Raw genomic sequence first — 24,178 nt, forward strand, 5'->3', positions numbered from 1 at the left:
TGCTCATACATCTCTCTCTTTTTCCTCATGTTCAGAACAAGCTGAAGGAGTTTCTATCCCACACAACAATTTAACAGAGACCCATCCGCCATCAGAGCTTATTTTGGCTTCTTCTGGAAAGGCTTGTCGCTTATTTTGGCTTGTTTTGGTTTCTTATTTCTCCAGTGAGATCTGGCAACAGCGTCGTCCAGAAGAACAGTTCTGTGTCGCATGCGGAAAACCTCAGATCTGGGTCACATTCAGCTGCGACTCAAGCGTCCTTTATCCACCACTCAAGGTTAAACAGACGCCTGTGGCTCCTCGGCTCGAGTCCTCAGGGTCAGAGGTCGCGCCTGCTGGTGTTATCATTACATAAGTGCTTGTGTCTCGTCTTCTGACTCATGCGAAGCGTCCTGACAGATCATTGGGGACGTGGATTCACAAGCATTGGCTCAGAAAGCACTCGAGGCGGGAATCTGACCACGGATGTTCATGTACGACAAACACACTACGTGTTCATGGACACTTTAACACAGCCAGAATTTAAATGTTTTCACATTCGAAACAATCACGTTCAAAATCGGCACGAATTTCACACGTTCCACTTAAAGATTTTTGACCCTGTCTGCCTTCCATATGCACGGCATAGCTGCTTTCTAACGGTGCGGTTACATTTGCGAAATTTGGTTGTGTTGCGCATTTGGTATCCATAATTTTTTTTTTACGACACGTTACGTTTGGACACCAATGACAGAGCCGTCTTGTTATGTTTATGTTTGAAAGTTTGCCTCCAATAGTTTGGCGTCATCATGTTAGCAAACATGAACATACTTGCAAATATTGGTTAAAATAGTAAAATTTTACAAATTTTTACTAGAATTATAAAAGAACTACACAAAAATCGGTTAAATTTGTTAAACGAAAACACTTAAATTGCTAGTTAAAGAATTGCATAGAAACAATGAATTATGTAGAAATGGCAAGTAACATTTAATTTAATGTTAATTTAAGTAGAAAAACTGAAATTGTATTTTCTTGTAAATCTAACTCAGATGTGTTTTATTTACAACGTTTTTACAGAATTTAGCTACCATTCACACATTATTTTTATTAGAGCTAAAGTATTTAATAAATAAAATAAATATGTATAAAAATATGTTTCTTTTAAAATCTTTTTTAAATATTTAATTATTTGTATCAATACTTTTAAGTATTGAATTACATTCTTTTTCACAGCAATGCAATACAAAAAAAAACTTTTAATAAGTTCTTAAAAGAACCATGTTTTGTTTTATTCTTAGTGTGAAGAACTATTTAAAGAACATTTTTCCATTTTAAAGAACTTTCTGTCCAATGGTAAGACTCCATGGATGTTAAAGGTTCTTTATGGAACCAACAAAGAACCTTTAAGCCTTTAATGAGTGTAAGATCTACACTTCTTTCTTCATCCACTATCTAGGATGCATTTACTGATTGTGTTCTCTCTGTAAAAATACCTATGACGCATCCTCGGAGGTTGGTAACTGGCATACAGTACATGCATGGTTTGCACATTTCTAATGCACATCTGCACACTACAGCTCGTGTGTAACTGTTTGTTGTCTGTAATCAAGTGTATTTTGATGTGGATTTTAATGAGTCTGGAAGACAGACATCTATAGACACGGGTCACATGATCCCAACAATGCACCTATTCACGTTTGTTCAAACAGACAGTGTTGATTTTGTCAAATAAAAGCCTTGTTTGTGCACAGAATGAAGTCCCACTTCCCCCGTTCTTTCAGAGTGGTACGACCCCAGTGGCGTTTGCTGAGCTTTCTTTGTGTGCGTTTGTCTGCTTGACAGACTCTTACTTCAGTAGTACCACCGAGAAGCAGCTCTGTTGTGCCGGAGGCCGGATTGGCATACTGTGCCCATTGGCAGCGTCCGCTAGCCTCGTTTACCCAGAAACGCCTCCATTCACGGCAGATCCAAGATGGCGGCTCTTTACAGTGAGCGCAGTTGGAGTTAATGGGCCAGTCATGCGACTGCTCGACTCTCAGCAGATCTGTCCACGCTTGATTGATGAAGATTCACATCAACACTGTGATGCGCCATTTGTAGCTCTTATTATCTACAGGTGCGACCATATCTGGATGATAAATCACTGGGTGAAAATTTACTTCAACCAAAAGTACTACCAGAACTACGCATTCATAACTTTAAAACTTTCAAAATTTGAAACTCAATAGTTCTACCAGGGAGAGAATCTTACAAATTCAGTTTTATATATATGTATCTTATATATATGATGATTTCCATGATCGATCGTCGTTTAAATTAACAATTAATCGATTGTGCTGTAAAGTGTATCTATTGCTGTGGCGCAGTCACTGGAATGACAAATGCCACTCAAAACAACAACAACAACAACAACAACAAAAATGCTTTCCCACCCAAATTAAAGGGGTTTGAATAAAATGCTAGTAGCAGGATTATAAAAAAGAATATATGTGATTATGATCATTTGTTAAAATGAAGAGAGCTCGCCATACATTTGAGATCATTTTACTGAGTGCTGAACTTTGTGGTGCTCGTTGTTGTATTTTAAAACACGATTGCAATGTTTTGTACGGACATTATGGCATTTAAAATAAATTATGATCTCAAAGGTAACTGTGGCGCGTGTGTGTGCTGCGCAGTGAGAGAACCGCTTTCATCAGAAATACAAACTGTTGCTCACATCAAACATTGTTATCTGAGTATTATGACCAGTGCTCAGATTGATCCTGCTGGATCATGTTCAGGAACATATCTGATTTGGAATATTTTGCGTCCTGATACGTCTACTTAAATGGCATACAGTGCTTTAGATCATTACAGTGTGTGCGTGCATACGATGACGAGTGAGCGCGAGTATGGCAATGATTTGAATGTTGAACTGTTATTTATAATGTAAACTACTAGGCTTTTACGTTACATGCTTTCGCATATATGATATAAGATCATCCTCTTCACATAAGAAAAAATGTCCTTGGCATAACAGCACAGTGAACCGGTATACTAAGGTCTATTTAAACTGACCAGTGTGACCTTTTATATGTTTGGTTGACAGTATTTTGTTTTGATAATGAACAGACTTAATATTTGGGGGGGGGGGGGATTCGGTGCACGAGGAGAGACATAAAAAAACACTTTGGAGTAAGATATAATCCGCAAAATTGTTTACTTTTATTTGTGAACTCACAATTTAAAAAAAAAAAACAGAAGATTTGTGCTTTTGTAAAATAAAGCAAACAAACATAATTTACATTATCATCCTTTCCTTTCTGTGAACTTGTTTATGGAGCGCCACGACACACTTCTGTTTTAAATCCGTTATCTTAATTATTTAAGTCTGATAATTCGCTTTTTTTATGAAAACAAACTGTTAATTTTATTTTAGGCCTATTACTTACAAAGGCTATGCATTTTGTTTAAAGCGTCCCATTTTTTCATGAATTAAGAATTTGTTGATTTATTATTTTGTTCTCTCAATTCAGTTAAATCAAGGGTTATTTAGAAAACAAAATTAATGAAACATGGACAGTTGCCACAAATTAATAAGTCTTAGGAACGAATTAACAATTTGTTAGGAATGAACAGAGTCTCCCGGGAATGGTTGCATAAAAGGTTAAGACTAGTCTTAAAAGTTACTCAGCTATTGTTTTTTTCTTTAATACTGACCATAATTTTTTTTAAGTTCAGTTACATAAAAATGTAGATTAGTCTGAGTTGAATACAAAAATAAGAGCATTTTCAGACACAATTAGACAGATAAATTATTAAATGTTTTACCCTATTTATTAATTTATAATTGATATTAATCATAAATATATACGTAATAAATAATCATATATGTCATGTACAATTTGGCATTTTAAAAAGAAAAAAAAGAAGCTAAATTGTTTAGATACAAATGGGACAAATAATTAATAATGTAGTCCTAATTCAAGCAAATTAATAAAAAATAAAATTAAAATAAATAATAAAAAATACATCACATTCAGGTAACAGCTGCAGAACTGTCAATAAAATAGTAATAATAATTATAATTAATAATTATTACATTATTAATGTGCTGATGGTTTATTGTTGAGCTAACATGAGCACGTCTGATGTTTTCTCACTCAAACTCTCAGATTGCAGCGTCAGCAGATTGAACAGCCGCCAGCGTTTCCTTCGAGTGCCATTGTTCAGCTCTATATCTCACATCTATTATTGATGGCTTTGCTTTCTGCCTTCTGGCTTCTTCATCTGCACTTTGTCCTTCAAATTACTGCACCTTTTTCAAATCTGGATTTATTAGGATGAGAGCAAACTACAAGAAAAAGATGAAACGGAGGAAATGACAGACCCCTTTCTTATGTGCTGTGATACACAAGTGTGCAAAGGATTCTTAAAAAAAAAATATTCAATTAAAATTTTTTATCATCCTCAACAATATGTCAAATATTCAAAATTGGGTTCAGATTTAAAAGACTAGGATTGATTAAAAATATGCATGTTTAATAAATTCTAAAACAATTATATGTCTGTTTAATAGAAATTAATATTTCAAAATGCTAAATGACACCCAAAAAAATTACTGATTTTAACTACTTATTTCACACTATATTTTCTTGAAACTTTTTTTTTTAATTACAAAAAAATGATCAAAATTTGTTAAACACTGATAATTGAAAAAGATCATCGTATTTCTCTCTCTATATTCAGGTATTTATATATATATATATATATATGTATGTATGTTCAAATTTCATTCCAAGTTAAAAGACTGATTTAATATATATATATATATATATATATATATATATATATATATATATATATATATATATATATATATATATATATATTATTAAGATAGATTTAGAATTAACTGATATATATTAAAAATATATATTTAATAACACTAAATAATTTTTTTGTTAATGAATTGTTTAATACTGATAAATAGCAAATATTATGATTTTTCACTATAATTCTTTTTATTACAAAATATATAATATGTATATAATATATAAATGTATTTTTTCTTAATATATATATATATATATATATATATATATATATATATATATATATATATTTTTTTTTTTTTTTTTTTTATGGAATATGCATGGATGAATAGTTCAGTAAGGTCAATAATATGCATTAGAAATATTACGATATTTAAATTTTATGCCAATTTTAAAGTAAAGGGTTGTTGAATTTGCTAAACAATTTGGACATTTCTGCATGCAGTATATTGCATGTGCATCTTAGTATGAGCTGCTTTAGGTGTAACTTCACTTTCCATGCAACTTTTCCAGATGTACTGTATTACAGAACGCAGGAGTCACTGTAAATGTCATTCCTCTGACCACAGCAGCAGTAACTATGATCAAGTGATGGAGAAAGGCCTTTATATATAGTTTGCAAGTGTTTCTTTCCAGCAGTAAAACAGTATTTTACCATCCATCATCTGAGTCCTATATATCATGATGTGTCTGAAGCGCTTGAGGATTCTCATGCGTGTTGTTGTATTTAACAGCACTGTTGACTCGAGAGATGCTAATCAGTCTCTCTGGATGATCAGTGTTACGATCGTTCCCGTGGATGTCTAATTCAGACAGCTGATCAATGAGAGACAGTCATCTGCAGCTCACAGCTGTGTGTGTGTGTGTGTGTGTGTGTGTGTGTGTGTGTGTGTGTGTGTGTGTGTGTGTGTGTGTGTGTGTGTGTGTGTGTGTGTGTGTGGACGCAGATAAGAGCAAAGCCTCAGCTCCGGCGTCTTATTTATTCATGCAAGTTGACAGATCAGTGGTGAAGGTCAGAGCGAACACGAGCACATTCAATTATTAACTGTTTTTAACACCCAGGAATATCACATTCAAAAGAAATAATTCACCCCAAAATTAAAATGCATTAAATAAACTAATAAATAAATGAGTGAGAAACAGTTCTAACAGCATTATATAAAATACAAATATTTAATCGTATTTTAAATATGTTATTAGATTAAATATAAATATTTTAGCTGTTGTGCATGCTTATAAAACATTAATATTAAATATACTATTCATTAAATATTAATAGTATAAATATGCAATGTCAATTAATATAATAATAATAATAATAATAATAAAATAATTAATATGCTGTACTTTTGGTCACATTACATGTATATTTATTTATCTCAAATATAAATGTATAATATAAATGCACAGATTATGCTGCCACACGTGGCATGTAACCAAAATATTTACAAATATTTAACATTTTAGATTTAATATTTACATTGCATTTTAAGATTTAGGTGTTAAAGACTTATGTTTATTATATGCATGCTCATAATATTAGTGTTTTTGCATTACAATTATAATTTAAGAATTATAAATATATATGTGTGTGTGTGTGTGTATAGACATAATAAAATGACACATAAAACAATACACATGCACACACATAAAAATGTGTTATTGTTAATGTTTTTATACTTTTTTAACATATGTTAAAGTATATTATAGTTAAGTTTAATGATATGCACATTAAAATGACTTGCATTCAAATTACAATTTAAACATATATATTGTTTATTTTGCCATTTTTTTATATATTTTTTAAATGTTCATACAATTTTCCTTCCACTTTGCATATATATTCACTTCAGTCATCTCCGAAATGAATTTGGCGTAAAATGTCTTTTGGCAGTCTGCCCAAATACTAACTCAAAGAAGAGATATTAAGATGTGTGGTTCTGTGCCAGCTTCATCCATCACACTGGAGAGTGAAGATGAGGTTGAGTGCATTGCATTGTGGGATAGATCATGCCATGCGGTTCCTCTGCTTTGACACTCATGCGTTTGGCAGGAGCTTTTATCCAAAGTGAATTGCGTTGCATTCAATGTATATATTTGATCAGTTTGATCATGCATTTTTTGGGAGTTTGCACATACACTGCAGAAAATAAAAGTATGCTTTAATGCAAAAACGCATTAAAAAAGCGCACGCCTTCTGACCCGGAAGACACCATAACAAATGAGAGTTCACTACTTGAGATGAAGCTGCTTGTTATCCAGACATAACAAGACGGAGACACGGATTCATGAACTATTATGTGTGTGTGTTACGTAAGAGTCCTGCTCTCTCCGACTCTTTTGTGTCCCGTGTGAGAACCTCAGGAGACTCTAATGGAAACCAGCTGTTGGGCCGATCGCATCCACAGCCGTCCTCATCTCTGATTGGCTGAGGCTGGGCTGGCTGTGCTCTGATTGGCTGCTGCGTGAGCATTCCGCTCTCTGTGATTGGTCTCTGTCTTCATGTAAATGCAGTGGAGAGTTTGTTCAGGGTCAGTTTTAGTGCAGGACACTGCGAATCAAATCATTCACAGCTTTCTGTAGAGTGAAAGGTGAAAGTTAAAGGGGAAAACAGGTTCTGAAAACCACTAATGTTTGCCTCTTGACTTTATCAGACTGCTAAAGAAAGTTTGGATCAGGTTTATGTTTTTTAAAGAGATTAATACTTTTATTCATCGAGGCTGCATTAAATTGATGGAAAGTGACAGTGAAGACATTTATAATGTTACAAAAGATTTCTGTTCCACATAAATGCTGTTCGTTTGAACTTTCTATTCATCTGTGAATCCTAAAAAATAAAATGTATCACAGTTTCCGCAGGAATATTGTGCAGCATTTATTTTGAATAAAAAGTATAATTTATTAGTGTTAATAATAATTATTTATTTTAAATTATAATTTATTGTGATTTATGTAAATAATATATGTATACGCATTTATATTTATATAAAATATATAAATATCAAATATTCAGTCATTTTTATTTGTCAAAATGTATTTAATTATTATTATTTATTTTAAATTATAATTGATCTGAAGTGATCAAAAATGCTAATGTATTATATATAGCAATCATTAAAAAAATATTGAATATTAATTAATATTATTAATTTTTCAATTATAATTAATTGTATAAACATATTATAGAACAATTTATGTGCATATAAATAAATATTAATTTTGTGTATATAATATAAATGGTATTACGTACATTGTTCTGCATACATAGCCGAATAAAAACAAACAAAACAAAAATACATATAATATACATCCATAAACAAATAAAACAAAAATGCATGTAAAATACACCCATATATATTTGTATAAACATTGATGGCACTACTAATGTAGATGTGTTCGCTCTTGAACTCTTAGTTCGTGGCATCTGTAGATCGAATGTTCTACCGAAGAGGAAGCAGGTCCTTCAGCAGTAATACTGTGAATCTGTCATGTTCAGGAGTGTTGTGCTGTATTTGACTGTACAGTGAGTCTCAGAAGGATGTGTGTTTGTCACGGTGGAGGAGGAAGTGCTCTGAGAGCAGACTGTACTCTCTGTTGAGACGACTTTGGTCTTTGGTTTGTTCTTTCCATTGCTGTATGTATGTCTCCTTCTCTTCATTCATCATTTCTGTGATTCCTCCATGTTTTTAGGGATTGGTGATATAGAGTCCGGGCTTGAAAACGGAAAGAATTCTTCCGAGCAGAATCTATATTTTAACGTTTCTGTTCTGCGTTCCTCTGATGTTATTACCGTTTCGAAACCGGTTCGGGTGAAAGAAATACCGGTTAATAACCGTAAAAAATTGTTTTATATATTATTTGCATATTAATAATAATAATACAATAATTATAAAGTATAGCGTTTTTTTACTCAAAAAGAAAAGGAAAAAATAGAGATCTAACGCATAGTCACAGCCAATAGGCTACAGCATCATCATCTCTAGATTTTGGCCAAATGTAAGCTACTTTAAAAAAAAAATCTAATAATAATCTATCAATACTTTAAAGACAAAGTATTTTTAAGATATTTAAAAATGTTTGCTGCATTGTTAAAAGAAGGTGGGCGAGCGAGTGACTCTCTCTCTCTCTCTCTCTCTCAGGTGTGGTGAGCAAGCGAGTGACTCTCTCTCTCTCTCTCTCTCTCTCTCTCAGGTGTGGTGAGCGAGCGAGTGACTCTCTCTCTCTCTCTCTCTCTCTCTCTCTCTCTCAGGTGTGGTGAGCGAGCGAGTGACTCTCTCTCTCTCTCTCTCTCTCTCTCAGGTGTGGTGAGCGAGCGAGTGACTCTCTCTCTCTCTCTCTCTCTCTCTCTCAGGTGTGGTGAGCGAGCGAGTGACTCTCTCTCTCTCTCTCTCTCTCTCTCTCTCTCTCTCTCTCTCAGGTGTGGTGAGCGAGCGAGTGACTCTCTCTCTCTCTCTCTCTCTCTCTCTCAGGTGTGGTGAGCGAGCGAGTGACTCTCTCTCTCTCTCTCTCTCTCTCTCTCTCTCTCAGGTGTGGTGAGCGAGCGAGTGACTCTCTCTCTCTCTCTCTCAATTCAATTCAATTCAATTCAATTCAAATGAGCTTTATTAGCATGACTGTGGAACACAATGTTGCCAAAGCATCAACATATTATATATAAATAATAAAACAAACAAACAAAACATATATTTACAAATCATGTCATATGTAGCATAGTAAATATAAATAAATAGATAAATAAACACAATTTATCCTACTAAATGAATAAATAGAGTCGGTCTCTCTAGAGAATTAGCTGACTCTGGCGTTGTGAATAGCTAACACATATTTAGCCGCTAGTGCAGCTGTACTATCATCTTCTCCCAGTAAGAAGAACATTTTCTCAGTGTCGCTCAGTTCAGAGAATGATGGAATTAAAATGTCAAATCTGGGCAGAAAGGTTTCTCTTATACTGGTGTATTTAGAGCAGAAGAGCAGAAAGTGTTCCTCATCCTCGATGTGCTGTAGATCCTCTGCTCTCTCTCTGTCCGTGTTTGTCTATGTCTTCCTCTCTCTATCTCTAGATCATGGTCACTTAATCTGTATTTGGAGAGGATTTGTCTTTCTTTAAAATGTTTAATAAATAGATAACTGGCCAACTTAGTGGTTCTATTGAGGGCCGAGTAACATTGCAGTTTATTCTGGAGGGCAAAATTTGCTTTTAGTGCTTCATCATGAGTGACTTTTAGATGTTTGTGGATATGGTTAATAAAAGGTTTGGGGTTGATGGGGAGTATATTCTGATGGAGGAGTTGAAGAGCGAGTGAGTTCAGAGGATGAGGTTCTGCTGAGCTTTATATTGCACTGACTCTGGGTCAGACTGATGGAGGTGATGCCAGAACTGAACACATCTCTTCTGGATCTCCATGTTCAGCGGGTACAGGCCCAGCTCAGCCCTGCAGGCCGCAGTGGACGTGTTTCTGTCAACCCCGAGAATATTTTTGCCAATTTCCAATTGTAATTTTTCTACTGATGTTTTATCCCAATTTTTAAAATTTAGTACTGGTCCCCAAATTTCACATCCATATAAAAGAATTGGTTTTATTATTGAATTATATAATTTTATCCAGGTTTTAATGGGTAATTTTAAGTGTCCACATCGTGACTTTATAGCATAGAAAGCCCTCCGAGCCTTTTCATGTTGTGACAGTATTGTTCCAGCAGGGACAGGCTCTGCTGAAGGCCCTCAGGTCATCCGCATACAGCAGACATCTGACCTCTGACCCCTGTAGAGTAGAGCTCTCCAGCGCTGACGCCAGGTCATTGATGTAGATGTTGAATAGAGTTGGGCTCAGACTGCAGCCCTGTCTCACTCCACGGCTCTGCTGGAAGAACGCGGTTCTGCGGTTACCGATCTTCACCGCACTTTTGCTGTTGGTGTACAGAGATTTAATAATGTCAAACGTTTTTCCGCCAATGCCAATTTGTAGGATTTTGTACAGTAGACCATCATGCCAAATTGAATCAAATGCTTTTTTAAAGTCTACAAAACATGCAAATATCTTCCTTTGTTTGTCGTTGATGTTCTTGCTGATTAGGGAGTGAGGCAGGGAGTGTGGAGAGAGTAGATGTGGTCGGATGTGCGATGTTTTGGTAAAAAGCCAATCTGTGCTTTATTTAAGATGTTGTGTTCTCTCAGGTGTGGTGAGTGAGCGAGTGACTCTCTCTCTCTCTCTCTCTCTCAGGTGTGGTGAGCGAGCGAGTGACTCTCTCTCTCTCTCTCTCTCTCAGGTGTGGTGAGCGAGCGAGTGACTCTCTCTCTCTCTCTCTCTCTCTCTCTCTCTCTCTCTCTCTCAGGTGTGGTGAGCGAGCGAGTGACACTCTCTCTCTCTCTCTCTCTCTCTCTCTCTCTCTCTCTCTCTCTCTCTCTCTCTCTCTCTCTCTCTCTCTCTCTCTCTCTCTCAGGTGTGGTGAGCGAGCGAGTGACTCTCTCTCTCTCTCTCTCTCTCTCTCTCTCAGGTGTGGTGAGCGAGCGAGAGCGTCAGGATGCCGCTGGTCAAGCGCAGTATCGAGCCTCGTCACCTGTGTCACACAGCTCTGCCACACAGCATCAAGAACGAGCTGGAGTGTGTGACCAACATCTCTCTGGCCAACGTGATCCGTCAGCTGAGCAGCCTGAGTGAGTCCAGATCTCTTCTGTCTCTACATACACACTCAAACACTCTAGATGTTGTACAGTTGTACAGTTTCCCTTGAGCAAGGCATCGAACCCCCAACTGCTCCCCGGGCGCCACAGCATAAATGGCTGCCCACTGCTCCGGGTGTGTGCTCACAGTGTGTGTGTGTGTGTGTTCACTGCTCTGTGTGTGTGTGCACTTTGGATGGGTTAAATGCAGAGCACAAATTCTGAGTATGGGTCACCATACTTGGCTGAATGTCAATTCACTTTCACCATTACTTTCAGTTGCACATCTGCAATGCATTACAGTGCTGTGTTACTCTGTACTCTGTACATTTGGATAAAACACAGTTGTTACCTTTTATTATTTTATTGGTATTATTAACCTTATAACTTTTTATGTCATTATTTTTATTATTCTTTATAGTATATCAATTATATATTTATTTATATTAAAAAAATATACAATTATTTCTCTCATTTTTAATTTCTCTCTCGTTGTACAAGTTAAGTTTGTAATTGTGAAATAATTATTTATAATGGTAATATCTGTTGAACTGCAAAAATCTAAAAAAGGAATTAAAAAAAAAACTTAATGCTTACTTCATGATTTATTTATTTTATTTAGCATACTTTGTATATTACATAAATAATTAAAAAAATAAGATTTAAGATTAAATATGTAAATTATCTATTTTTTAGTTTTATTATTTTATAAAACTTTCTAACTTATATTATTTATATGTATTAATCATTGTTGAACTGCCTTAAATTGATGCTGATGTAAATAAAATCTAATTTTATTACAGTAATAAAAATCACATCAGAGAATCAAGAGAAGAACTAAAACTGAGGTTAATTCTCATGATTATAATAAATTTTTTATTTTGTTTTGGGGTGTTTTGTGTGTGTTCAGGTAAATATGCAGAGGATTTGTTCGGCGAGCTCTTTAATGAAGCTCATTCCTTCTCATTTCGAGTGAATTCGCTTCAGGAGAGAGTCGACCGCCTGTCAATCAGCGTCACTCAGCTTGACCCCAAAGAGGAGGAGTGTGAGTACACGCACACACACACACACACACACACACACACACACACACACACACACTCAGTTCAGTCTGTTATCGGCTGTGATTGAGTTTCTCGACTGGTGAAACTGACAGCATGTTTTCTGGAAGCTCGACAGAGCTGAGATATCTGATAACAAACAGAGAGAGAGAGACAGATTCCTCTTATCCACTGACAGGACGCTTGAGCACAATCTGACAGAATTTAACACAATCATTTCTGGGCCAGAAAAACTGTTTTTGCACCAGCCCAGAAACCAGTGCCCACTGGGATAATTTTATCAATTTATTATGCACACCTATCTTAAAAAATGTAATAATAATTCATTCAAAGAAGTCTTTTCTGCTTTCTAAACCTGCATTTATTTGATCACAAATACTGTAAAATTTTAAAATGTTATTAAAATTTAAAATAACTATTTTCTATGTGAATAAATGTTGAAATGTAATTTATTTCTGTGATGCTCCGCTGTATTTTTAGCATCATTCCTCCAGTCTTCAATGTCACATGATCTTCAGAAATCAGAATAATATGCTGATTTGCTGCTCAAGAAACATTTCTGATTGTTATCAATACTAAAAACTGTACATTTTAATGTTCTTAGATTCAAATTCAAATAGTGGGTAAAAATAAAGTCAGTAGAATATTGTACGAAACATTTTTCTAACATTTAAATAACGTTCACTGTTATGCGCAGAAACACAGCTACAAAAAAGGCTTCCTACCAGTGGCCATCCTTCACAAAACTTGAAATCTAGCGCAATTTTATTATAAATAGAATGCTAAATAATTCATTACAGGCATTCCAGTCAAATGTGATAATAATTATGCAATATTTCAAACCTTTAACCCACGGAAACAGTTTAACCCTCTGGAGTCTAAGGGTATTTTTGGGGCCTTGAGAAGTTTTGTCATGCCCTGACATTTGTGCTTTTTTCAGTTTCTTATAAATATCTAAATGGGTAAAGTCTAATATCACTGTAATCAGCACAAACTGGGCTATAATAATATGTGAAATGCATGCATGTACATGATTGTATTTTTGAGAAAAAAAATGTTATGCATGGTTAGTGAAAAACTAAAAATGTTAAATCACTTGAATAAGGCAATAAAACACATACATAAAATTGGTTGCCGGAAAAGTTGAGAACTGGAGCTTGTAGCCTAGAATTTTTCAATCTGAATGATGTGAAAATCATCTTGTTTACTCACTCACAGAAAACAATATATTGATTTAAATTTTCTAAAACACTTTTTGTTGGTAAAAGTCATATGCGAGTAGGCGTCAACTATCATGAATATCATTGTGATTTACACCTGAGAAGACAAAGGCCTGCATAATGAGCTGCATAATGAGCTGCATAATGAGCTGCATAATGAGCTGCATAATGAGCTGCATAATGAGCCTCTCATTCAACTGTGCCACTCTGAGGGCAAATTTTTTGGCATCCTTTCTCTAGTCACACAATCCTTCAGAAATCCTTTTAACAATCTTATTTTCTACCAAATAAACCCCATTTATTATCATTATTATTATTATTATTAATGTTGAAAAGAGCTGATAATATTTTTCAGGTTTTTTTAGGGGGAATAAATCGAAAGAACTGCATTGTTTTTACATTTGTTAGAGTTATCTCTATTTGTCACATTTATATTATTTACATCAAGCTTTTGAATGGTATAGTATTGTATATTGTTATTGAAACTTCATAATGTTTCACTTGATTATACATTTAGTCAGGAATTATAGTTTGGAAAAATTATTTGGAAAAAGTCTAACTAGTAAAATGTTTACACGTTATGTGAAAACTAGTACAAATAAATAAAGAGAGACTTACACATGTTTATGATCTCTGCTGAATAAAGTGCTTCATTCTTTTTTCTGAGGAAATCCATTTCTCAAATCCTCAACCACATCACATCTTTTTGGGGTGAATTATGTCTTATTCCTCTCATCGCGAAGCAAACAGTAAAATAAAATAAAAACTTGAAGAATAGTCTCGCTGCTTTTTATTCTGTGTGGGCGTATTCAAGCCGCACGCTTCAGTTTGAATCTGAATAGCGCGTTAAGCGCGGGGGCGTGGTCACATTAGATATAATGAGCGGAGATATGAAAAACAGACATTGCGTTGTTTTCATATGGATTACTTTATCTCAGAATATTTGTTTTCGGCAGCACTTGTTTAGTTTAAAAGTAGACATTCCAGGCTTTCTATAGATATCTCTCTCATGTCTCTTCGTTGAGTATTCACGGAGTTACAGTTCATTTTAATGAAATGTTTGTACATGACGATCAGCGGAGATAAAGACTGTAGACAGCGCACCTTGTTTGTTATCTTTATTTTATAAGTGCACAAAGGTTTTTTGTTATTATGTCTGTATCCAAAAAAAACTAGACCCTTTACAGATTCGATAGATGTATTGCTCTTATCTGTACGATTAAAACTGAGAGTGTAATTTAAGTTCTTTTCAGGGTTATCAGGTGAAAATGACTCAAAACGCATATATGCGTTAATCGACTCGAAAGGGTTAACGGTAACACAATTGCGTGGGAAATACAGACTTGGCAACCCGACTGATGCACTCTGAGGTCAGACCATAGAGTCGTGTGTATGCTAAACTGAAAGTAAACAGCTAGCGCTCATTCAAAAGTGATGTCAATATCCCACATTTTAATAGCGCGACAAAAGTGAATTCAATTAATTTGCACGAGTAGATTACATACAAAGTCAATGCAAAGATGCGAATAGATGCGAATTTGCGCGAATACTGTAATTCGAGTTTAGGAACGCGTTTTCCGCAAACGTGCGATATATGCCTCAAACATGTCTTCTGTGTGTTTTCAACTCGAGTGGAAAATTAGCATGACGCGTTGTCACGCAAGCCAATCAACGAAGAGCTTATTGACATGTCCGGTTGTATCAGAAAATTGAAATACATTTTTAAAAATTGTTTTTATGTTTTTTTTCAAGAGGGTGACGCAAAAAACATCCAGCGAGTAATTTAGAGCGAGTAATGCGATGTAAATATTTGTTTCGCGTTTGGTGTGCACACTTCATAAGAAACCCATGCGGCGCTCTAGGTCAGCGCTCTTGGCGCACTTTCTTCACTGCGACTCTCTGATTGGTGGAATTTTCTGAACAGCATCATGGGTAATGTAGTTTTTCACCACAAATTAAGTTTTTCGCAATTAATGCGAATGGCCTCAACAAAAGCAAATACAATAAATGCAAATCTGAGCTGACTAGAGCGCTGTCTTTTAAACATTTAATAGTTGTTATAAAAAATCAGAAATTAAAAATTAAGCCCCTCCCCCTATAATTAGAAATGGCCAAATTTTGGCTTTTTCAGCGTGCTCTGCCTTAGTAGACTAACAGCGCTCGTCAATGTCAAAATAATTGTTCTGGCCAATCGAATCAAAGTAGGCGGGGTTTAGTGTTCACAGAAGCAGAGTTTCAGTTTAACGTTGAAAGTTGCTAAATATTATAGTGTTAAATGTTAAAAGTTATAGTGTTCCTGTGGCTCAAGTGGTAGAGCATTGCGTTAGCAGCGCAAGGTTGTGGGTTCGATTCCCAGGGAACACATGTCAGGTAAAAAACTTTAGCCTGAATGCCTGACAGTTATATCCAGTGATGCAAACTACTCAACTTTTTTCTCAAATATGGCAATTTTTGTAAAGAGCATGAGTCTGATGGATGAGCAGCGCTGTCTCCTCACGCTCCTCTACCGTTTTTATCAGCCTGAAACAATTTAAATTATGTCGCGCTCCATGAACTCCATTCTCTGGAAATGGGTTTTATTACGGAGAGCGGGCCGGTGTGGGTTCAGCCGCTGTCTTCTGTGGGAGAGTAATAACTGTAATGGTGAGCAGAATTACTGTGGGGGGATCCCACGCCCCATCTCTCGGTGAAGTGATCCGTGTCTGTAAGGACACATCCATCCCAAACGCTGCGTCAATCCGATATCCTGCTTCAGACCGACATGGAGAGATCCGAAGTGAAAAGCCCTGGAGGATCAGCAGCTCTCGAGTCTGACAGATGAGTTTGGGATCTGGACGTTACTGTGATGTTACATGATGAAACACTTTTAAACCGCTAATGGTGGTGTGAATAATATTCATGCAATTTATTTCATAAGTTTGATTTCCAGGGTTTTGATGAAATTATTTATATAAATGTAATAATATAAATAATAATAATGCATTTGATATTAGGACTAATTAATTAATGATATAAATGCCACTTTGAATAAAAGGTACTACCAAATGTATAGATGTAAATTAAATATTTGTAATATAAAATAAATGTGTTTTTTTAAATAATAGGACATTTAAAAATAAAAAAATAAAGAGTGAAGGTGAAATTGAATTGATAGATACCAGAGATACACACTTTCCCATAGAAATATATACAAATATAAGATGTCAAAAGTGACATATTGGTTTTAATAAAAAATTATAATAATAAAACTATGTGTGTATATATATAGTAATAATAATAGTTTGCTAACTGAAAATGAATAAATAAACATAAAAATGTAAAAATAAAAAAAAATAAAAAAAATTTTTTATATAGAACAAAGACACGAAAAATTGTAAATAAAGAGTGAAGGTGAAATTGAATTGATAGATCACCAGAGATACACACTTTCCCATAGAAATATATAAAAATATAAGATGTCAAAAGTGACATATTGGTTTTAATAAAAAAATAAAACTATATATATATATATATATATATATATATATATATATATATATATATATATATATATATATATATATATATATATATAGTAATAATAATAGTTTGCTAACCGAAAATGAATAAATGAACATTAAAATTTAATAAAAGTAAATATTTTTTTATATAGAACAAAGACACGAAAAACTCCGAAAAATGGCAAAATTGGAAGTTTATATCTTGCAATTCAATTCTCAGAATTGCAAGAAACAGAGTATGCATTATAGGGAAAAAAGTCCTTTTAATTTTAATAAAAATGTCAAAACACTTGAACTAAAATGAAAGAAAAAAATATATATATATTCGTAATAAAATAAAGATATTAATAAAAATCTATAACAATTTTTTAATTTTAAAATAACACTTTAAATAACTGTTGAATTTTGTTTCAGTTGGGCGAATCAATTTTAAATCCACTTTGAATTTGCAATGTTGTTTAATGTGATGGGTAAATTAAAATGTTTATGCCTCTGTTTATGAACAGATTTCATGCTGTACATGTTTCACACTTCATGTAGAGCATCTGATCTGAATTAACTGCAGATCCTCAGTCTCTGCTGGTCTGTGGTCAAACTCAGGCTCATTATGACCCATAATTCATCTGGATGGGTAACGTTTCTAGTGGTCATTCAACACGTCAGAGTCATCTCAGGAATGCTCTTAGTTTGTGGGTTGTTTTACAGTAAATCCATTTGAGAAAAAAAGGCTCTTAGGACAAAAGGGTCTGCTTAATGCGTAAATGTAAATATACATATATATATTTATTAAATTATGAAATGTTGACGAACGACAACAAAATGTTTAATTTGCAACTTCAATTTCTTTACTTTATATATATATATACACACACATTGCAAATAAAGTTGCAAATAAAATTTGCAGAAAAACATTTTCAAAACTGCATTTTGTATTTAATTGGGTTATCTTTGTGTAATATTAAAATTAGTTTGATGATCTGAATCTTTTAAATGTGAAAATTTTGCACAAAAATAAAACAAGAAGGGTGCAAAAACTTTTTTACACCACTTTCAAATATATACACACACACACACACGCACACATTTTTTATTACATATTTTAAAATTAAGCAAATAAGGAAATTCTGTTGAAAAATAATAATAATCTGATGTGAATCAGTATTATTTTATAATCAATCAATCAATCACCTTTATTTATATAGTGCTTTAAACAAAATACATTGCGCCAAAGCACTGAACAACATTCATTTGGAAAACAGTGTCTCAATAATGCAAAATGATAGTTAAAGGCAGTTCATCATTGAATTCATTGATGTCATCTCTGTTCAGTTGAAATAGTGTCTGTTTTAATTTGCAATCAAGTCAACGATATCGCTGTAGATGAAGTGACCCCAACTAAGCAAGCCAGAGGCGGCAAGGAACCGAAACTCCATCGGTGACAGAATGGAGAAAAAAACCTTGGGAGAAACCAGGCTCAGTTGGGGGTCAGTTCTCCTCTGACCAGACGAAACCAGTAGTTCAATTCCAGGCTGCAGCAAAGTCAGATTGTGCAGAAGAATCATCTGTTTCCTGTGGTCTTGTCCTGGTGCTCCTCTGAGACAAGGTCTTTACAGGGGATCTGTATCTGGGCTCTAGTTGTCCTGGTCTCCGCTGTCTTTCAGGGCAGTAGAGGTCCTTTCTAGGAGCTGATCCACCATCTGGTCTGGATACGTACTGGATCCGGGTGACTGCAGTGACCCTCTGATCTGGATACAGACTGGATCTGGTGGCCACGGTGACCTCGGAACAAGAGAGAAACAGACAAATATTAGCGTAGATGCCATTCTTCTAATGATGTAGAAAGTACGGTGTTATGTGAAGTGTTCCGGTTCCAGTTTACCTAATTAATGCAGCCTAAAAATCCTTTAACGGATTTGGATATTAAAAGCATATTAGTATGTTATGTGTATGCCAGGTTAAAGAGATGGGTCTTTAATCTAGATTTAAACTGCAAGAGTGTGTCTGCCTCCCGAACAATGTTAGGTAGGTTATTCCAGAGTTTAGGCGCCAAATAGGAAAAGGATCTGCCGCCCGCAGTTGATTTTGATATTCTAGGTATTATCAAATTGCCTGAGTTTTGAGAACGTAGCGGACGTAGAGGAGTATAATGTAAAAGGAGCTCATTCAAATACTGAGGTGCTAAACCATTCAGGGCTTTATAAGTAATAAGCAATATTTTAAAATCTATACGATGTTTGATAGGGAGCCAGTGCAGTGTGGACAGGACCGGGCTAATATGGTCATACTTCCTGGTTCTAGTAAGAACTCTTGCTGCTGCATTTTGGACTAGCTGTAGTTTGTTTACCAAGCGTGCAGAACAACCACCCAATAAAGCATTACAGTAGTCTAACCTTGAGGTCATAAATGCATGGATTAACATTTCTGCATTTGACATTGAGAGCATAGGCCGTAATTTAGATATATTTTTGAGATGGAAAAATGCAGTTTTACAAATGCTAGAAACGTGGCTTTCTAAGGAAAGATTGCGATCAAGTAGCACACCTAGGTTCCTAACTGATGACGAAGAATTGACAGAGCAACCATCAAGTCTTAGACAGTGTTCTAGGTTATTACAAGTAGAGTTTTTAGGCCCTATTAACACCTCTGTTTTTTCTGAATTTAGCAGTAAGAAATTACTCGTCATCCAATTTTTTATATCGACTATGCATTCCATTAGTTTTTCAAATTGGTGTGTTTCACCGGGCTGCGAGGAAATATAGAGCTGCGTATCATCAGCATAACAGTGAAAGCTAACACCATGTTTCCTGATGATATCTCCCAAGGGTAACATATAAAGCGTGAAGAGTAGCGGCCCTAGAACTGAGCCTTGAGGTACTCCATAATGCACTTGTGATCGATATGATACATCTTCATTCACTGCTACGAACTGATGGCGGTCATATAAGTACGATTTAAACCATGCTAATGCACTTCCACTGATGCCAACAAAGTGTTCAAGTCTATGCAAAAGAATGTTGTGGTCAATTGTGTCAAACGCAGCACTAAGATCCAATAAAACTAATAGAGAGATACACCCACGATCAGATGATAAGAGCAGATCATTTGTAACTCTAAGGAGAGCAGTTTCAGTACTATGATACGGTCTAAATCCTGACTGGAAATCCTCACATATACCATTTTTCTCTAAGAAGGAATATAATTGTGAGGATACCACCTTTTCTAGTATCTTGGACAGAAAAGGGAGATTCGAGATTGGTCTATAATTAACTAGTTCTCTGGGGTCAAGTTGTGGCTTTTTTATGAGAGGCTTAATAACAGCCAGTTTGAAGGTTTTGGGGACATGTCCTAATAACAATGAGGAATTAATAATAGTCAGAAGAGGACCTATGACTTCTGGAAGCACCTCTTTTAAGAGCTTAGATGGTATATGGTCTAACATACATGTTGTAAGTTTAGATGATTTAACAAGTTTATACAATTCTTCCTCTCCTATAGTAGAGAATGAGGGGAACTGTTCTTCAGGGGGTCTATAGTGCACTGTCTGATGCGAAACTGTAGCTGACGGCTGAATGGTTGCAATTTTATCTCTAATAGTATCGATTTTAGAAGTAAAGTAGTTCATAAAGTCATTACTGCTGTGGTGTTGGGAAATGTCAACACTTGTTGAGGCTTTATTTTTCGTTAATTTAGCCACTGTATTGAATAAATACCTGGGGTTATGTTTGTTTTCTTCTAAAAGAGAAGAAAAGTAATCAGATCTAGCAGTTTTTAATGCTTTTCGGTAGGATATGCTACTTTCCCGCCAAGCAATACGAAATACCTCTAGTTTTGTTTTCCTCCAGCTGCGCTCCATTTTTCGGGCTGCTCTCTTTAGGGTGCGAGTATGCTCATTATACCATGGTGTCAAACTGTTTTCCTTAACCTTTCTTAAGCGTAAAGGAGCAACTGTATTTAAAGTGCTAGAAAAGAGAGAGTCCATAGTTTCTGTTACATCATCAAGTTGTTCTGAGGTTTTGGATATGCTAAGGAATTCGGATACATCAGGAAGATAACTTAAAAAGCTGTCTTTTGTGGTAGAAGTGATGGTTCTTCGATACTTGTAACAAGAAGTAGAATTTACAATTTTGGCTATATGAAGTTTACACAGAACTAAATAATGATCTGAGATATCATCACTTGGCTGAATAATTTCAACACTATCAACATCAATTCCATGTGACAGTATTAAATCTAGAGTATGATTTCGACAATGAGTAGGTCCTGAAACGTGTTGTCTAACACCAATAGAGTTCAGAATGTCTATAAATGCTGATCCCAATACATCTTTTTCATTATCGACATGGATATTAAAATCACCAACTATTAAGACTTTATCTGCAGCCAGAACTAACTCGGATGTAAAATCACCAAACTCTTTAATAAAGTCTGTATGGTGCCCTGGTGGCCTGTATACAGTAGCCAGTACAAACATAACAGGGGATTTATCATTAACATTGGTTTCTTTGGATAATGTTATATGAAGCACCATTACTTCAAACGAGTTATACTTGAAGCCTGCCCTCTGAGAAATCCTGAAAACGTTATTATAAATTGAAGCAACACCTCCCCCTTTGCCTTTTAGACGCGGCTCGTGTTTATAACAATAATCTTGGGGGGTGGACTCATTTAAAATAATGTAATCATCAGGTTTTAGCCAGGTTTCTGTCAAGCAGAGCACATCTATATTATGATCAGTTATCATATTATTTACAAAAAGTGTTTTCGTAGAAATGGATCTGATATTCAATAAGCCAATCTTTATCATTTGTTTATCCATATTGCATTTGTTTTTTATTTGTTGAACCTCAATTAAATTGTTAACCTTAACTTGGTTTGGACGTTTTTTGTATTTTCTAGTTCGTGGAACAGACACAGTCTCTATAGTGTGATATCTAGGTGAAAGAGTCTCTATGTGCTGAGAATTAACTGACCTCTGTGACGGGAGGCAGCTAGCAGACGGTCGGTTTCGCCAGTCTGTCTGCTTCCTGACCTGGGCCCCAGTTAGTCAAGTATAAACACTAAGACTATTTGCCATATTTCTAGACAGAAGAGTGGCGCCACCCCAGGAGGGATGAAGACCATCTCTTTTAAACAGGTCAGGTCTGCCCCAAAAGCTCGTCCAATTGTCTATATAACCTATGTTATTCTGTGGGCACCACTTAGACATCCAGCCATTGAGTGATGACAATCTGCTATGCATCTCGTCACCACGGTAAGCAGGGAGGGGACCAGAGCATATTACAGTGTCTGACATCGTGCTTGCAAGTTCACACACCTCTTTAAAGTTATTTTTAGTGATCTCCGACTGGCGAAGTCGAACATCATTAGCGCCGGCATGAATAACAATCTTACTGTATTTACGTTTAGCATTAGCCAGCACTTTTAAATTTGCCAAGATGTCAGGTGCTCTGGCTCCCGGTAAACATTTGACTATGGTGGCTGGTGTCTCTATATTCACGTTCCGTACAATAGAATCACCAATAACTAGAGCACTTTCATCAGGTTTCTCAGTGGGTGCATCACTGAGTGGGGAGAAGCTGTTTAATGTTTTGATCGGAACAGAAGAGCGGTGTTTTGACCCACGACTACCCTGCCTCACTGTCACCCAGTTGCCCTGCTGCAGGGGCTCTGCTGGAACCGGACAATGTACAGGAATCCCTGAGCTAGACGCATCCAAAGCCATATTTAGAGCCCTAACATTCTTACTGTCCTCAATTAAAGTTTGGATGCGTGTCTCTAATTCTGAAATCTTCTCTGTCAGCCTAACTGTTTCCCTGCATTTATCACATGTGAATCCCTCATCAGCGACAGAGATAGATAAACTGTACATGTGGCAAGAGGTGCAAATAACAATTGTAGGAGAAGCCATTACTCACCGTGCTTGATGAAATATTCTTACTGCGGTTGTTTGACGAACTTGTGGAAAACTGCAGCGTGAGAGAGGAGAGGAGAGGAGAAAAGAAAACGCTAATGACAAGCTCTATTATGATGTATACTATTATAGTTTTTATTAATATTAAAAGGTTTTTTTAAATGCTTTAATAAAATAAACACAAGTTCATGAGACAACTCAAAGTTGATGCAAAACATTCACTGAAAAAAGGAAGAAAAGATTTTAGATGTTGCTGTTTCTGCTCAGATGATGAAGAGCTGCTAATAAACGCACACACACACATCGAGCTCATTGAGAGTGTTTAGATTCATGGCCCTTTCCTTCAGAAACACGTCAGTAGGAAAGAGTCTTCATTCATCCGCAGCGCTCCGTTCTCTGCAGATATCGACAGCATGTAAAGATTTTCCTATAAAAGCCGCCGCCATCATTTACTCACCTTTGTGTCGCTTTGAACCCACATGAAGCTCAATCATCTGAGGCCAACAAAAGGAGAAAATCGTGAGATGTTATGCAGCTCATGCCTTATGACTCAAAGATCATGTCTTTCAAAACTGCAAAACTAAAAATGTCATAAAAATATCCTCTTCTCAGGCCTACATCTACATCAAGACTGACTTAAATGTCTTCTTTCAGGCAAAATCAGCAAACCTGTCAGTTTTGTCATATGCATTTGAATTATTTAATGTTATGAGAATTATGAACAAATCAGGCTGTAATTTGTATTCAGACAAGGGGTTAACCGATATTGTTTTTTTAACAGACGATACCGATATCCGATATCTTGAAAAGCAGATGGGTTGATAGCCGATATAAAACCGATATATATATATTTTTTTTTTTTTTTTTTTTTTTTTTAGAAATTTGAAATTATTTGACAATGGATTAAAAAAATTTATGTGTAAAAATAAACCTATTCTTTATTCTACTATATGTTGTACTAAAGTATTTTTAAATAAATACTTAATAAAAATATTATAAAAAGCTTTGCTCTGCTCTGGGAAATTT

At 35.3% G+C, this 24,178-nt stretch overlaps 1 protein-coding gene across 4 annotated transcripts in view; it reads left to right on the top strand.

The window, feature by feature from the left end:
- Positions 1–24,178, top strand: part of wasf1 (WASP family member 1) — a 58,497-nt gene that overhangs the window by 8,180 nt on the left and 26,139 nt on the right. For 3 of the 4 annotated variants that reach the window (XM_052586473.1, XM_052586474.1, XM_052586471.1), the window contains exons 2-3: positions 11,295–11,454; positions 12,371–12,505. In XM_052586473.1, the coding sequence (XP_052442433.1) occupies positions 11,322–11,454; positions 12,371–12,505 (268 nt within the window). In that variant the 5' untranslated portion in view covers positions 11,295–11,321. Of the gene's footprint in view, positions 1–11,270; positions 11,455–12,370; positions 12,506–24,178 lie in introns of those variants that run through there. The other variant, XM_052586472.1, reaches the window with a different exon arrangement.

The sequence above is a fragment of the Carassius gibelio genome, chromosome B20, assembly GCF_023724105.1.
Source record: "Carassius gibelio isolate Cgi1373 ecotype wild population from Czech Republic chromosome B20, carGib1.2-hapl.c, whole genome shotgun sequence".
Lineage (NCBI taxonomy): Eukaryota > Metazoa > Chordata > Actinopteri > Cypriniformes > Cyprinidae > Carassius > Carassius gibelio.